Raw genomic sequence first — 15,838 nt, 5'->3', positions numbered from 1 at the left:
CCTGGAATCTGACTGGATTCAGATCTAGACTCTACCACTTCTAGACATAAAGACCTGGAAAAGTTGCATAATCATTCTGTACCTTAGTTTCCTCATTTTAAAAATAGGTTAATAAGAGTTCCCATGTGGCTCAGCAGTTACAAAACCAACTAGTATCCCTGAGGATGCGGATTTGGTTCCTGGCCCTGCTCAATGGGTTAAGGATCTGGCATTGCCATGAGCTGCGGAGTAGGTCTCAGGCTACAGCTCCGATTCAGCCCCTAGCCTGGGAGCTTCCATGTGCTGTGGGTGTGGCCCTAAAAAGAAAAAAAAAAAGATTAATAATCATCTACACCTTATTAGATGTTATCACGATTAATTAAATGCATGTAAAATGCCTAGAATGGTGTTTAGGACGTAGTACTTAGTAAATTGTGTCATTATTTTTGTGATATTTAAAAGTTTTTCATTTCAATTATTTCATTCAAGGTTCACTTTAAAGATATGAACTTGGTGGACTATATACTCTCACCTGATGAGAGGACAAAATAAAGGGAAGACGTTTAAATTATCCTTTAGAGTTGAGAAAGTCTGTTTTATCAATTTTCTTTAAGAACCTATGCTTTTGGGCTCTCAGAAACACCATGTCCCCTGTGTGGCATTCATGCTTTGAACAGTTTATTTTTTTTTTATAACAACACATTAAAACAATAAAGAATAATGAGCAGCTTTATCTTTCATTCAATCAGGAGGCACTAAGTAATATGGATGATTATGATAAAACCTGCTTGGAATCGGCATTAGTTGGTGTTTGCAATATCGTGCAGCAAGAGTGGGGTGGTGCAATTCCTTGTCAGGTAATGACCAATTCTTTTTCTTTGCCTAAGTTAAAAACATTAGCCACAGAGGTGCTTCAGTTTTCTTTAAGCTCCAACAAAGCATGCATTGTAATTTCCACATACTATGTTGTACGCTATTGTTATCTTTTTAAAAGAAGGTACTAAATCAACACTAATAGACTCAGGAGGAAGCACAATTATACCTTAAGGAAAGTATTCTCCTAGCAAACTGACTTACTGCAAACTAATATTGTTTGTATAAAACACAGAAGGCTCACAGTGGAATTTTAGAACACTCTCTGGAAGGGGTGATTATAAGTTTGAATGATAGAATTGTAAACATCAGTACCAGTCTATCTCCATTATTTCCATGTAGCATCTATTTAGCAAACTTTTAACCTTCTCAACTGAGTTGTCAAAAAAATGAGGCATATGAATGTTGTAAAATCTGACACCCTTTCCTTAGAGGCCACAGTGGAAGCACATTAGCATCAAATCAGAGCAGAGGTGTAGCAATTAGAAGTTTGCTATAAACAGGTACTTTGAGAAGTGGTAGCATATTTTAAAGGAGAAAACAGAAAAGTTGCCAAAAGGAAAATCACAATAGTCTACAACAGGATTCTGCAAACATTTTCTGTATTTTAGGCTTTGTAGGTGTCTGTGGCAACTCCTCAACTCTGCTGTCACAGCATCAAAGCAGCCACAGATAATAAATAAATGAGCATGGCTCTCTTCCAGTAAAACTTACAGGCAGTGGGTCATAGTGTATGACTTTTTATTATAGGGCCAAATACAGGATTCCTCAGTAGTGTCAGTGGCATCACTGGTATTTGTTTTTTAATTAAAAATAAGATCATGGCTGCCTTAGGATGAGGAAAGGTTAGGGGTTGACTGAAATAAAGCATGAGGGAATATGAGAAGTGATGGAACTGTTTTTATCTTGCTTATAAAAGTGGTTACAGTACTGGATGCACTTGTCAGAACTCATAGAACTATATACTAAAAAGGGTGAATTTTATTGCATGTAACATAATAAACCTGATTTTTTTAAGTTTTGGGGGGTTTTGGGTTTTTGTTTTTGGTTTTTTTTGTGTGTGGTTTGTTTTTTACTGTAAGACCAACCCGTTTTAAAGAGTATGAACGCATGGGTTAGTGATGACCCTGAGCTACTACTAAAAGGTTAAAAATCAAATCAACTTAGTAGATACTTGCTAAAAAAGCCAACAAATGACTTTTGATCAATTTCTTTTCAGAAATAAAAATCTTTGGCACCTTTCTCCGTAAACTATTTATTTCATGAATCCATGCATACAGACTCTAACTTCCTAACAATAAACGGAATAAATGAAGTTTTCTTATCAATAGCTTCTGATTTGGAAACTAGCAGGTAGCTAGGTTTCATTTGTTACTTTTTCTGTGATTTTAGAGAAGAAACTTAGAAAATATATAAGAGCCAGACCTGTGCACCATGCAGACTTCTGCCATTTAATATTTTTTTCTTCCTTTGCCAAAAGAAGGAATCTGAATTTGAGATATACTGTACCCTGAGGGCAAGCAGCTGGGCCTGAATCCACTTAGACTTGCTTGGTGAGTTTTGGGGTGAACCAGGTCCAAAACACAGTGGAAGTTATTAGTGATTGTTTTTATAATCAGTTACTATCAAACAGATTTGGTTTTTTTTGGGGGGGGGGATTTTTTTTTTGCTTTTTTGGGCCACATCTGAGGCATATGGAGGTTCCCAGGCTAGGGGTCGAATCGGAGCTACAGCTACCAGCCTACACCACAGCCACAGCAAAACCAGATCTGAGCCACGTCTACGACCCACATCTCGCAGCAAAACCGGACCCTTAACCCACTGAGTGAGGCCAGGGATCAAACCTGCAACCTCATGGTTCCTAGTCAGATTCATTTCCACTGCATCACAACAGAAACTCCCAAAGAGATTTGTTTTAATGTGGACTGTTTTTAACAAAGGTTTTAGAGAGCTGGACAATGTTTTCATTATCTGAGTAAAGTCTGTGTCATTTTGACATTACAAGAAATATTTCATTATCACATAGCATCTGAAAAAGCTAGTGACAGAAGTAAGTCATTTTATGGCAGTTGTTGGTACCTAGAAGAAGGAATTGCCTTGACTGTCTTCCTAAAAGATGACATCCCTCCAGGGGACCTCTCTTAAGCATCATTGGGCTTTAGAAGTGCCAATCTTGGCACTTCCCATGGTGCAACAACCTAATGCTGCCTCACTGGCCTGTTATTATCAAGTTACTAGGTTAGGCTAGGGAGAGTAAAAGCATTCCTCCCCTGGATTACTTGAAAAGTTCACTCTGCACAAAACCATTTTGAAGCAGTCTGGAAAAAGAAGGTGATTTGTAGCTAACATCTATTGTTGAAGGCTTTTAAATATTTTGAAGGTTTTTAAAAATCATAGGTTGGAGTTCCCGTCGTGGCATAGCAGAAACAAATCCGACTAGGAACCATGAGGTTTCAGGTTCAATCCCTGGCCTCGTTCAGTGGGTTAAGGATCCGGTGTTGCCATGAGCTGTGGTGTAGGTCAAGGAAGCAGCTCGGATCTGGTGTTGCTGTGGCTGTGGTGAAGGCTGGCAGCTGTAGCTCTGATTAGACCCCTAGCCTTGGGAACCTCCATATGCGGTGGGTGTGGCCCTGAAGAGACAAAATAGACAAAAATTATAGGTTGATTAAGAACACATTTTAAATGATCTTGTCCATGTCTAGTGAAATGGCTTATTACATAAATATTATATAAATGGCTTAATTTATAAATACATGCTTAAAGCAGTTGTCATTTTAGTTGACTGGGGTAAAGTTTATCATATTTGAAAAATAGTGTTCAGACTTCTATGCTGGTACTCCCTAGAGACGCAAAGTGAAATAGGTCCTTATGCCATTTTTGACACCAGTGCCTTAGGTGCCAACTCCTTGTCTGAGAGATGGGGTTATAGTTTTAATACATTTTTTTTGTGTGTGTTCATAGGTGGGTGCTTTTTTTTTTTACATTTAATTAGATGCTTAACTTTAAGTACACAGTTTACTGAGTTTTGACAAATGCATACACCCATGTAACCACTCCTCCAGTTAAGATTTAGAACATTTCCATTACCCTACAAAGTTCCCCCCACTCCCCACAACTCCTGTTTGATGTATCTTAGTTTTGTTACACCTGTCCTGGAATTTCATATATAGAGAGAGGGAGAGGGAGCATATCATACAATATGTCTGTCATCTTTCACTTGACAAACTATTGTTAAGATTTATTGACATCATTGCTTGTATCCCTGTTTTTCAGTGTTGATTCAATTACGGAGAAATTAAAATATTGCCAAATGAGACTGTTTTAAATAAATGTTATTTCATGTACAGAGTTTCTCTCACATTTTTGCACACAGGTTGTCCTGGTGACAGATGGCTGTCTTGGCATTGGCAGAGGGTCGCTGCGGCACTCCCTAGCTACTCACAGCCAACGCAGCGAGAGCAACAGGTTCCCTCTACCTTTTCCTTTCCCATCTAAGTTATACATCATGTGCATGGCAAATCTGGAGGAGGTAATGCTTTATACTAATTCCTTTTCAGTTTGATTAGATACATTTTAGGACTCAGTTTATTTTCTTTAGTATATTCCATAAGTATCATATTACACATACAGGCATACCTCAGAGATATTGCAGGTTCCATTCCTGACCACTATAGTAATGCTGGAAATCACAATAAAGTGAGTCACATTAATTTCTTGCTTTCCCAGTACATGTAGAAGTTATGTTTACTATAATCTATCAGTGTACAATAGCATTGTCTAAAAAAAGCAATGTACAGGGAGTTCCCATTGTGGCTTAGCAGGTTAGGAACCTGACTAGTATCCATGAGAGTGCAGATCCAACCCACTGTTGCTGCAAGCTGTGGTGTAGGTCACAGATGAGGCTCAGATCCTACGTGGCTGCGGCTATGGTGTAGGCTGGCATCTGCAGCTTCGATTCGACCCTTAGCCTGAGAGCTTTCATATGCCACAGGTCCAGCCCTAAAAAAAAAAAGCAGCTTACATACTTTAATTTTAAAATATTTTATTGCTAAAAAACACTAACCATCATCCGCACCTTCAGCAACTTGTAATCTTTTTTTCTGGTGGGGGGTTTGAAATACTGTAAGAATTACCAAAATGTGACACTAAGACAAAGTGAGCAAATGCTGATAGAAAAATGGTGCTGATAGGATTGCTTGACTCAGGGTTGCCACAGACCTTTGGCTTGAAAAAAAAAAAAAAAAAAAGACAACATCTGTGAAGCTTAATAAAGTGACACACAATAAAAGGGGGTATATGTATATACTCTAACATTGAATTCCGTTGGTTTCAGCTGAGACTGGTTCCTAATTATATTTGAAAAGGCTTTAGGTCTCAAATGCTCTCCAAATCTACAGAATGTTGCCCCATCTCAACAAACATAGCTGGAGTTGTTATCCATTCTACTTCCCACAAAGATTCTTCAGATGCTGATGAGTCAAAATGTTCTTTTTGGTGTTAGATATTCTCCTCACTTAGGAATTCTTATGTCCATTACACCAGAAATGTTAACCCCACTTTAAAAGGGTTGTATGTTTTGCCTTGTAGCTTCAAAGCACTGACTCCTTGGATTGCCTTGAACGTCTTATAGATTTAAACAATGGTGAAGGACAGATTTTTACTATTGATGGTCCCCTCTGCTTGAAAAATGTACAGTCTATGTTTGGGTGAGTATATACTTTGAGCTTTGTTGGCCTTCTTACAGTCCAGCATTATAATTTGATATCAAATTGTATCTGTTTTACTATTTCTAATTGTCATTTCATCTCCAAGTTGTACATTTTTCAGATAAAATGGTAGTAGTGATTTTTAAAATTCATTCCCTTTTAAATTAAGCATGACTATGTCTATAATGTCTATAAACATTGACTTCCTTATGATAACTCAGCAATTTCAAAGATTACCTTGCTTCCGGGCTTTTTAGCTTGCTCACCAAAAAATAGCAGATTTTTTTTCTACTTCGCAAATGGTCAGATCATAGTTTTGGAATCATCTTGAAGGGAAAACAACTTAGCATCTTTAAAAAATTACATGAAAAAAAGTATATGTATCATATTACTTTTTCTATAACAAATAATCATCATATTCTAGAAAACTGATAGATCTGGCATATACACCTTTCCATGCTGTTCTCAAGTGTGGCCACCTAACTGCTGATGTGCAAGTCTTCCCCAGGCCGGAATCTTTTGTTGTAGATGAGGAAATCGATCCTATCCCTAAAGTCATTAACACAGGTAACTTTTTTTTTTTTTTTAACTTCCACCGTAGTTTTCTATTGTACTTCCTTTTTTCTAACTTCTGACTTTTACTCTTCTCTCTCCAGGAAGATTAAAAAGAAATGTCAGTGGATGGGACTGACTTTGGATGGGAGGATGCCTTGCCTGAGGGGTGACAGATTAGTGGTCTTTCGGGGTGAGGTCATGAGTTAATCTCCAATCCTGGATGATTATAACCACAGATTACTAGAGTCGGAAATCAGGAGCATATTCACCTGCACTGAAATCCTTGAGGCAGTTCTTAATAGAGATAGTAAGGCAAATTAGCATCATAATCAAGGTCATATGTGGAGAGCTAGCTTCTAGACGTGGCTGTGAGTCATGTGTGATTCTGGACAAGCCTCATCCTTTAGTTGTTACTGGCTAGATGAGTGGAATCTCTAGGTGAATGGTGGTCTCTCAGGTCTCAGCTCTGATAGACTGTACCCTTCTAATCATGCTGCTTGTATTATGACTAAAAGCAAGTAATGTGCCATGGCTTTTACCTGGCTCATGTTGCTAGTGCTATGCTTAGGTTAGATTGGCAAAGCCAAGAATCAGAAGTAATAAAGGGTAGCAGAGAGGAGAGTTGTCTCATGTTGGTGAGTGGAGTGGACTTCTTAAGTGGTGGGGACAAGTTGAGTCATCTCAGTTTCAGTCACCATTGTCCACCCTCTTAGTGCCTAGCGTAGTATCTGATGCTTAGTAGATGTTCATTAAGTAATTGCTCAGTCAACAAATGATTAAAATTAAGTGCAACCAGAAATTCATTTCATTCTTGGGTGCATACATTTTTAAGGAGTTTTCGAGTGAAGGGGTGTGCACGGGCTTTTTATTTTCTGTGTCTTTAGCTCTTGGCTGTCTGGAGGTAGGGCATCCATCTCTTTTATTGTGACTAGAAGCAGTGTATTAAGCTGTTCCAAACGTTTTGTCTTCAAACCCGTTACATTCTACTTCTCTCTCATCCTTTTTTTTTTTTTTTTTTTTTGATAAGTAAACTTTGAATACATCTTTTCTTCCTAAACAAAATTTTAATGCAAGATTTTCATTATAGCTTATATTTAAACCTTTTAAAATGTAGGCCTTTTTCTACTGAAGTGAAAAATATCTAACTGCTCATGCTGTTTGATTTGTAACTCAACTAAAGAAGGTAATGACAACAAAGCTCCAGAGAAGTAGGTTTCCCTATGTGTTAGAAGTGCAGTGTACTCACCATGATGCTGGTTTTTTAAAATTGTTTTGAGAGTACAAATGTGTTTATGCCTAGAAGAAAGACTAAAAAGCAATTCAGTAAATTTTTTTTTTTTTTTTGCAGGGGGGGTTCTTTTTAGGGGCCCACTGGTGGCATACAAAAGTTCCCTGGCTAGAGGTCAAATCTGAGATACAGCTGCCAGCCACGGCCACAGCCACAGCAACCAGGACCCAAGCAGTGTCTGCGAACTACACCACAGCTCACGGCAGTGCCAGATCCTTAACCCACTGAACGAGGCCAGGGATCGAACCTCCTTCCTTATGGATGCTAGTCAGATGCATTTGCTCTGAGCCACGACAGGAACTCCAATTCAGTAAAATATTAGTAAATGTTTCCATTCATTATGAATAATAAGTGACTTTATTTTTCTTCTTTACAATTGTTAAGTTTTTATACTTATAATAATCAGAAAAAAAAACTTTTAGAGAGTACTTTAGGATACAACTTTTTTCTTATTTTAGATTTTCAACAAATACTTTGATCTTTAACAGCTTCTATAAAGCAAAGAAACCATTGTCATATGTAGACTGCTACCTTGGTTTTGTAGAGAATGTAATTCTGTCTCAAGGAAATGTGTTTAATGCTATAGCCATGCCTTCCAAGGATAGCTGCTTGCAGTTGTTGTGGAAGTATTTGACTATGATGCCCCCTGGTGACCTGAGCATCCCTGACTATACAAGGAGACTTGACTACGAAGCTTTTGCCTTGTTTGGGGACCTAGCCTCATAAAAATAGTCCAGAACTAATTTGTCCTATAACTTAAATCCATTAAATAAAAGCCAATTATCTTTACTTTCCTAGTTACTTAAAATGCAAAGTATTAGAGTCATTTAGAGAAACTATTTTTTTTTTTTTTTTTTGTCTTTTTGGCATTTCTTGGGCCATTCCCACAGCATATGGAGGTTCCCAGGCTAGGGGTCGAATCGGAGCTGTAGCCACTGGCCTACGCCACAGCCACGGCAACGCTAGATTGGAGCGGCGTCTATGACCTACACCACAGCTCACGGCAACGCCGGATCCTTAACCCACTGAGCAAGGCCAGGGATCGAACCCACAACCTCATGGTTCCTAGTCAGATTCGTTAACCACCAAGCCACGACAGGAACTCCAGAGAGACTTTTTTTTTTTAGTGGCCACACCTGTGGCATGTGGCAGTTCCCAGGCCAGGGACTGAATCCCAGCCACAGTTCCTGCAGCAACTTTGGATCCTTTAATCCACTGTGCTGGGCCAAGGATTGAGCCTACAGCTCTGCAGCAACCCGAGCTGCTGCAGTTGGATTCTTAACCCACTGTGCCACAGTGGGCACTCCAGAGAAGCTTTAAATAACCTTCCTGGTTATCATGTTTGAATTCTGCACCTAAACATTGTGTTTGTGAAATCTAGTATATAGAAAATAATGTACTTTCCCACAGCGCAAATTAATTCTATGTTGATGCCTTCTTTTCAGATTTGGAAATAGTGGGATTTATTGATATAGCTGATATTTCAAGTCCCCCAGTTCTGTCCAGACATCTTGTCCTACCTATAGCACTTAACAAAGGTGAGTCCTCTTCCTATGCCAGTCTTACATGTGAAGCCTCGTATCATCTAAAGTTGTTCTTAAGTGTTAGGTAGTAGAAGAGCCCACTTTGCATAATTTAGGGGAAAGAGTAGGTACTGGATTAGATTGGATTTTTAAAAAATGGAATGTTGCCTAATATATTAAAAAACTAATTCTGCTGCTTTATGACTATGGAGAGCATTTTCACACATATTTATTACATGCTGCTTTGTTAATTTACAGTGGAAGTCTTCTTTAGAAATAAGAATGCTTATTCCCTCATCCTGGGCTCTGCCTTTCCCTGTAGGAGCATGCAGGGAGACCACAGTAGTTCTCATAAGGTTGCCTGATAAATGTGAAATACAGCTTCATAGGGAGAAACCACACCTATTCTTTGCCAGTGCCCAGCACATAGTAGATACTCAGTAAACAGTGTTGAATGGATGAATCCAGGCCTTTGTGAGGCCTCATTACTACAGAATATACTTCTCCAAGAACTATAGTTTTAGCTCCTAAATTCAGTATCTCTCTGAAGAGTCTCTAATACTTTTAAACATCTCTTTGTTCTATGCCGAATATCCACTTCATATCCACCACCTTTCTCCAAGTGTATATAGTCAATCAGATTTCCACTCATTGAGTTATGAACACATTTCATTTACACACAGTTATCTCAGTTGGAGTGTTGGGTATTACATAATCTTCTATTATACATTTGTAGAATCTTTGATATGTTCCCACAGATGTCTTATTGTGATCATTGGGTTTATACTTTATCTCTCTTGATATCGATATTGAAAACAACTTGGTTTCCCTTATTTCTAAGGTCCTGAGGGAATTATGCTCGCCTATATAAATTGCTAAGAAAGAAAGTGGGCAAAATGAAGAGTTTGGGTAGGAGAACAGTGGAAAGGAAAGTATGGGAAGGCAGAATGGAGCCATGTTATAAGGGCTATTAAATGTCAGACTAAAATGGACAAATTCTTCCTCTTGAAGAACAAAGTCTTTGAATGAGATTGAACACACAGATAATTCTTGAAGGAAGTTAATTGGAGGAAGATATCATTCATCTATCCGCAGAGTGTATGAGAACCTGGAGTTGGGGAATTGAGTTAAGAAGCTCATGGAATAGTGACTGTTCTTTGGAGTATCCCATCCATTACTGCCCATTGCTGTCAGTTGAGATCACTCTGACATCTCTCTATCTCTATTTCCGTTTAGATGATGCCTGAAACCCCCAGAGAGCATCTAGCTTATGTCCTAGTAGAAACTAAGGAAAGCTGATTTTTCTGTGTAGAAGCTTCACTGAAATATAATTCACATACCATACACTTCACCCATTTAAAGTGTACAATTCAGTAATTTTTAGTGTGTTTACAGAGTTATGTAACCATCACCACAATATTATTTATTTTATTTTATTTATGTATTTATTTATTGCTTTTTTTAGGGCCACACCCGTGGCATATGGAGGTTCCCAGGCTAGGGGTCTAATTGGAGCTGTAGCTTCCAGCCTACCTGACAGCCACAGCAATGCAGGATCCAAGCCACATCTGCGACCTACACCACAGCTCACGGCAACACCGGATTCTTAACTCACTGATCGAGGATCGAACCTGAAACCTCATGGTTCCTAGTCAGGTTTATTGACCACTAAGCCATGACTGAAACGCCTTTATTTTATTTTATTTTATTTTATTTTATTTTATTTATTTTATTTTATTCTCTTTTCTTTTCTTTTCTTTTCTTTTTATTTTATTTTTTGCTTTTTAGGGCTGCACCTGTGGCATCTGGAAGTTCCCAGGCTAGAGGTTAAATCGGAGCTGCAGCTGCCAGCCTACACCACAGCCACAGCAGCATGGAATCCCAGCTGCGGCTGCAACCTACACCACAGCTCACAGCAATGCCAGATCCCCAGTCCACTGAGTGAGGCCAAGGACCAAACCCACATCCTCATGGTTATTAGTCAGATTCTTTTTTTTGCTGCTCCACAACAGGAACTCTCAACCACAATTTTAGAATCAGAATTTTAGAACTTTTACTGCCTCTAAAGAAATCCTTGGAGTTTCTGCCATGGTGCAGTGGGTTAAGAATCCAACTGCAGCAGCTGCAGAAGAGCAGGTTCAATACCTAACCCAGCACAGTGGGTTAAAGGATCCAATATTGCTGCAGCTGTGGCTCACATTCACTCCCTGGTCCAGGAACTTCCATGTGATATGGGTGCGGCCATTTGAAAAAAAAAAAAAAGAGAAAGAAAAAGAGATCCTTTAGCTATCAACCGCTCACCCTTCATCTCTCTCAGCCCCAGATAACTGCTAATGTCCTTTCTGCCACTATAGATTTGCCTATGCTGGATATTTCATATAAATGGAATTCATATAACATGTGAAAACTGATTTTTATGTGGACATAGGAAAACTGGATAATGAGTTTTTCTTACTTCTTATAATATTCCTTTATAACTCTATATACTTCCAAGGCTAGAAACAGCCAAGAGTATAATTGGGGTTGAGGTTTTTTTGTAGCTAATCTCAGTCTGACCAGTTTTCTCTTCTTTTCACAGAAGGTGATGAGGTGGGTACTGGTATAACCGATGACAACGAAGATGAAAATTCAGCCAATCAGATTGCAGGCAAAATACCCAACTTTTGTGTCCTGCTCCATGGCAGCCTAAAGGTGGAAGGAATGGTGGCAATAGTTCAGTTAGGGTAAGAAAGATTTTTACCTTTGGTTGAAGGGAGAATCCATTTACAAAATGAATTACTTCTCAGACTTCTGAAATAGAAAGGGCCTCTTTTTTTCTCTCCCTGCCATAGCATTCCCCCCATTACCTTCTAAACTGCTCTTAAAATCATCCCCTAGAATAACTACAGAGTGAGTCTTTTGATTATATTGCCTTCATATTACATCTTTTCTCAGTTTTCCTCTTTTTTATCCTATCCAGGAAATCTGTGTTCAGTTAAAGCAGTGCTACCAACTTCCTATAGGATCTTATGCAGTATTCACAGGCTCCTCAACTATAAAACAAGGAAGTAGAATTAAATGAAAAAAGATGCTGATATTCTTGAACATTTTACTCTGTGCCAGGTACTCCTCTAGGCACGTTACAAATATTAACTCATTTAATACCTCGTAACAACACTAAACAGGAGGTATCAATATTATCCCCATTCTTTAGATGAGGAAAACAAGGCTTTGCCAGCAAGTCAAGTCTTGCTCAGGATCACACAGCGAGTGAATGAAAGAGTCAGGATTCTTATCCATACATCCCGACTCTCATAACACTCATAGCCGCTTTGCTGTATTCCATCCCTATGAGGAAAGCCCTTCAAGCTGTCACTTTGACTGCAGTCTTGAAATTTGCAAAACTATCTGCTTCTCTTTCTATAATACCTATTGTTAGAGAAGAAGAGGTGACCGATCATCTCTGGCCATTACCTGGGATTGACTGGTAGAGTAGATGAAGTCAAGTTAGAAGTACTCAGAGTAAGCATGGCTCCATTTCTGCCTGAGTTAAAATTAGCTGATTCAGGGAGTTCTCTGACGGCCTAGCAGGTTAAGCCTCCTGTGTTTTCACTGCTGTGCCTCTGGTCACTGCTGTGTGGCACAGGTTCAATTCCTGGTCCAGGAATTTTCACATGCTGCAGGTATGGCAAAAGAGAGAGAGAACCTGAGATAAATGTTGCAACTCTCATTGAAAAAAAAAAAAAAAAGGCTGATCCAAAAAGAAGAATGCCATTCTTATTAGGTATCAGTTTGCTGTATTTCTTGGTACTCAAGCTACTTGTACTAGCTCTGAACATGAGACTCACCTGGAGCCCTTTGAGAAGTGAGAGCAGAGCTGGGTGATGGCTTTTTGCCCTTCGTTAGAAGGACTTCTCTATGTGGTACTGCTGTGAATGATTTACAGGTGGCCGAAAAGACCGATAGATCAAAGCCCTTGCTCCTCACCATCCCTGCAACTACTTGCTGCCCTTGTGATTTTTATTTTCTCTTTTAAGACTGCTCTTGATTTCTATATTTACATAACTGAATAATAACATATGTCCCCAAGGACTGGTAATATTAAGGGGCAGCCAATATGCATTTTCAGGTTTAGGATTTGGCTTTAGTTAGTAAAAGTAATGCACCTAATTTCAAAGCTGAAAACCATGTGTCTCTGGAGAAAACACAGGCTAGAGTTATTTAATTTGACAGTCCCGGGCTTGATGTTCTTCTGATCTTCCATCTTCTCTCCATCCAGTCCTGAATGGCATGGAATGCTCTACTCCCAAGCTGACAGCAAGAAGAAATCAAACCTCATGATGTCTCTCTTTGAGCCTGGCCCAGAACCTCTCCCTTGGCTAGGGAAAATGGCACAGTTGGGTCCCATTTCAGGTATAACCCAGATCAGATTTTATTTATCCTGACTTTGTTTTCTATCTGCTGTTCTGAATGGCTCTACCTGTACAGTCAGAGAGTTGCATGATTTCCCTTAGGAGTGTCCTGTAGTTTCTGATGCTGGATATATGGACGTATATGTGAAGAACCCCAAGAGAGTTTGATGTTTGGACTTTTAACTTTACAGCTCGGGGAAACCAACATTTAGGTTGCTCTCAGTAAATATAAATGCTCTAACTGCTCAGAGTGTAAAGATATTCTCTATAAACTCTTTTTTTCTTTAATGTATTATGTTCAACCCAAGTACCCCTAGTCATTCCTAGAGAATTTAATCCCCTTCCTTCTTGAAACTGTTTTCCCTTGACTTGCCTAACATTGCACTCTCCTGGTTCTATCTTTTTCCTTGGCAACTTTTTTTTCTTGTCATCTTATCTTTTCTTCCTTTTGCCTCATGATTCCCAGGGTGTTGTTCTTTCCCTTCTTCTGTTGGGTTATTATTCTGTCTTGGTTAGCCCATCAGCTCTTAGAGCTACAGACTCTCTCAGATCTCTAATTTTGGTCCTGCTTGATCTCTCCTTGAAACTTGTTAATTTTTTTTTGCTTTTTAGGGTCACACCTGTGGCATCTGGAAGTTCCCAGGCTAAGGTTCCAATTGGAACTGTAGCTGCCAGCCTACCCCACAGCCACAGCAATGCTAGATCCAATCCACGTCTGAGACCTACACCACGGTTCATGGCAACACCAGATCCTTAAGCCCACTGAGCAAGGCCAGGGATCGAACCCACAACCTCATGGTTACTAGTCGGATTCATTTCCTGAGCCACTAGGGAACCTCCAAAACTTGTATATCTTATTTGCAGTTCCCGGTTGAACCTTTCCACCTGGATATTCTGTCTCAGTTTTAAGCTCAACATGTTGATATAGAAACTGTTGTCTCTCACCTCTTCTCCCATAAACTGTTCCTTCTTTTGACTTTCCTACTCCTTCTGATTAGGGCCTTCATACTGCTAGGTATTCAGGCTCCAGATGTAGTGTCATCCTTGATTCATTTGGGCCCATCTCCATTTTAGGAACTTCTACCAAGCAGCCTATTCTGGGAACTAAACAAGTTAGCAGGAGTTACTCAAAGGCCAGTGGAGAGTGGAATAATAAACACAGACTGGGACAAGATCAGAGTTGACCTCAAGGAGAGGGGACAATCAGCTCTGCCTAGAGGACTCAGGAAAACCTCAACAGAGGGGAAACCCCCCTAGCTGAGTTTTGAAGGAAAAGAGGGATTTTCTGAGCCAGTGAAGGAAAAAAGGGGCATCCTGCACAAATGGAGCACCATAGAAAAGAGAGGCTCTGGAGCACATGTGAGGGTGGGGGTAGAGAGGCCAGATGGTGGGTTAGAGATTGGCAGTGACTAGAGCAGGGCAGGCCTCGCCTCATGTGAAATGTGAAGAGCTGAGGCTTTATTCTCCAGATACTGGGAAGCCACTGAAGGGAAGTAATATGACCAGATCCTTCTGGCTGTAATGAGAGCAGTGAAGATACCAGTTAGGTGACTTTGTATGCTAGGTACTGGTACCCCCTAGAGTTGTGCAGTATGGCTGAAATCCAAGTAAAAGATAATACATTTTGCATTTAAAAAGAGAACTCTGGAGTGTGGATTTGAAAGGGTGAGGGCATCCTGTAGTTAGAAATCTACTGTAACAGTCCTAAAGATGTGAAGATGAGAGGCAGGACAGGGGCAGGGGCTGGGGAATCCATGCAAAAGATATTTAGGAGGTAGAATCAACACTATTTAGATATGAGAATAAAGGAAAAGAAAAGTTGAGCATGATCCTAGGTCTTCTGACCTGGCCTGCAGGGTGAAAAATGGTACTATTAATTGACACAGAGCAGAGGAGGAAGAGTAAATTTGGTAGGAACCTCTTTCTGTTTGTTTTTTGGCCTCGTTCAAAGCATGTGGAAGTTCCTGGGCCAGAGATGGAACCCTTGCCACAGCTGTAACCAGAGCCACGGCAGTGACAAAGCCAGATCCTCAACCCACTAAGACACAGAGAATCCTGGAAAGAACATCTTTCGTACATGTTAAGTTTATGCCTGTGAGATTTAGATAGAGGTGCCTGTAAATAATTCCTATAAAAATTTGGAGTTCAAGTAAGAGGGCAGAGTTGAAAATATAATTTTTAGTTATAAACATATCACTGATAGTTAAAATGGTGAGAATGAGGGGGATTGCTTGGGGCAGTAATTCACATATATGAGCTTTTATGTACAAAAGTAAACCTGGGAGTTCCCGTCATGGCGCAGTGGTTAGCGAATCCGACTAGTAACCATGAGGTTGCGGGTTCGGTCCCTGCCCTTGCTCAGTGGGTTAATGATCCGGCGTTGCCGTGAGCTGTGGTGTAGGTTGCAGACGCGGCTCGGATCCTGTGTTGCTGTGGCTCTGGCGTAGGCCGGTGGCTACAGCTCCGATTCAACCCCTAGCCTGGGAACCTCCATATGCCGCGGGAGCGGCCCAAGAAATAGCA

The 15,838-nt window shown here is 39.9% G+C and overlaps 1 protein-coding gene across 15 annotated transcripts in view; it reads left to right on the top strand.

Annotated features, from left to right (window-relative positions):
• The window catches only part of INTS14 (integrator complex subunit 14), a 34,742-nt gene that overhangs the window by 6,891 nt on the left and 12,013 nt on the right, over positions 1 to 15,838 (top strand). For 6 of the 15 annotated variants that reach the window (XR_014817184.1, XR_014817187.1, XM_005659853.4 and 3 more), the window contains exons 3-9: positions 729 to 836; positions 4,226 to 4,381; positions 5,440 to 5,558; positions 5,983 to 6,125; positions 8,847 to 8,939; positions 11,503 to 11,647; positions 13,183 to 13,316. Coding sequence is in view for 11 of the 15 variants with exons in the window: in XM_005659853.4 (XP_005659910.1) it covers positions 729 to 836; positions 4,226 to 4,381; positions 5,440 to 5,558; positions 5,983 to 6,125; positions 8,847 to 8,939; positions 11,503 to 11,647; positions 13,183 to 13,316 (898 nt within the window). In the remaining 4 variants the exon portion in view is untranslated. Of the gene's footprint in view, positions 1 to 728; positions 837 to 2,332; positions 2,406 to 4,225; positions 4,382 to 5,439; positions 5,559 to 5,982; positions 6,126 to 8,846; positions 8,940 to 11,502; positions 11,648 to 13,182; positions 13,317 to 15,838 lie in introns of all 15 variants that reach the window. The other 9 variants (XR_014817204.1, XR_014817205.1, XM_084978978.1 and 6 more) reach the window with 3 other exon arrangements.

This window comes from Sus scrofa, chromosome 1, assembly GCF_054392235.1.
Source record: "Sus scrofa isolate SSC_HxYL_T2T_F1_AM1 chromosome 1, Sscrofa_HxYL_maternal_Yorkshire_Landrace_v2.0, whole genome shotgun sequence".
NCBI lineage: Eukaryota > Metazoa > Chordata > Mammalia > Artiodactyla > Suidae > Sus > Sus scrofa.
This window is presented reverse-complemented; position numbering and strand designations above follow the sequence as displayed.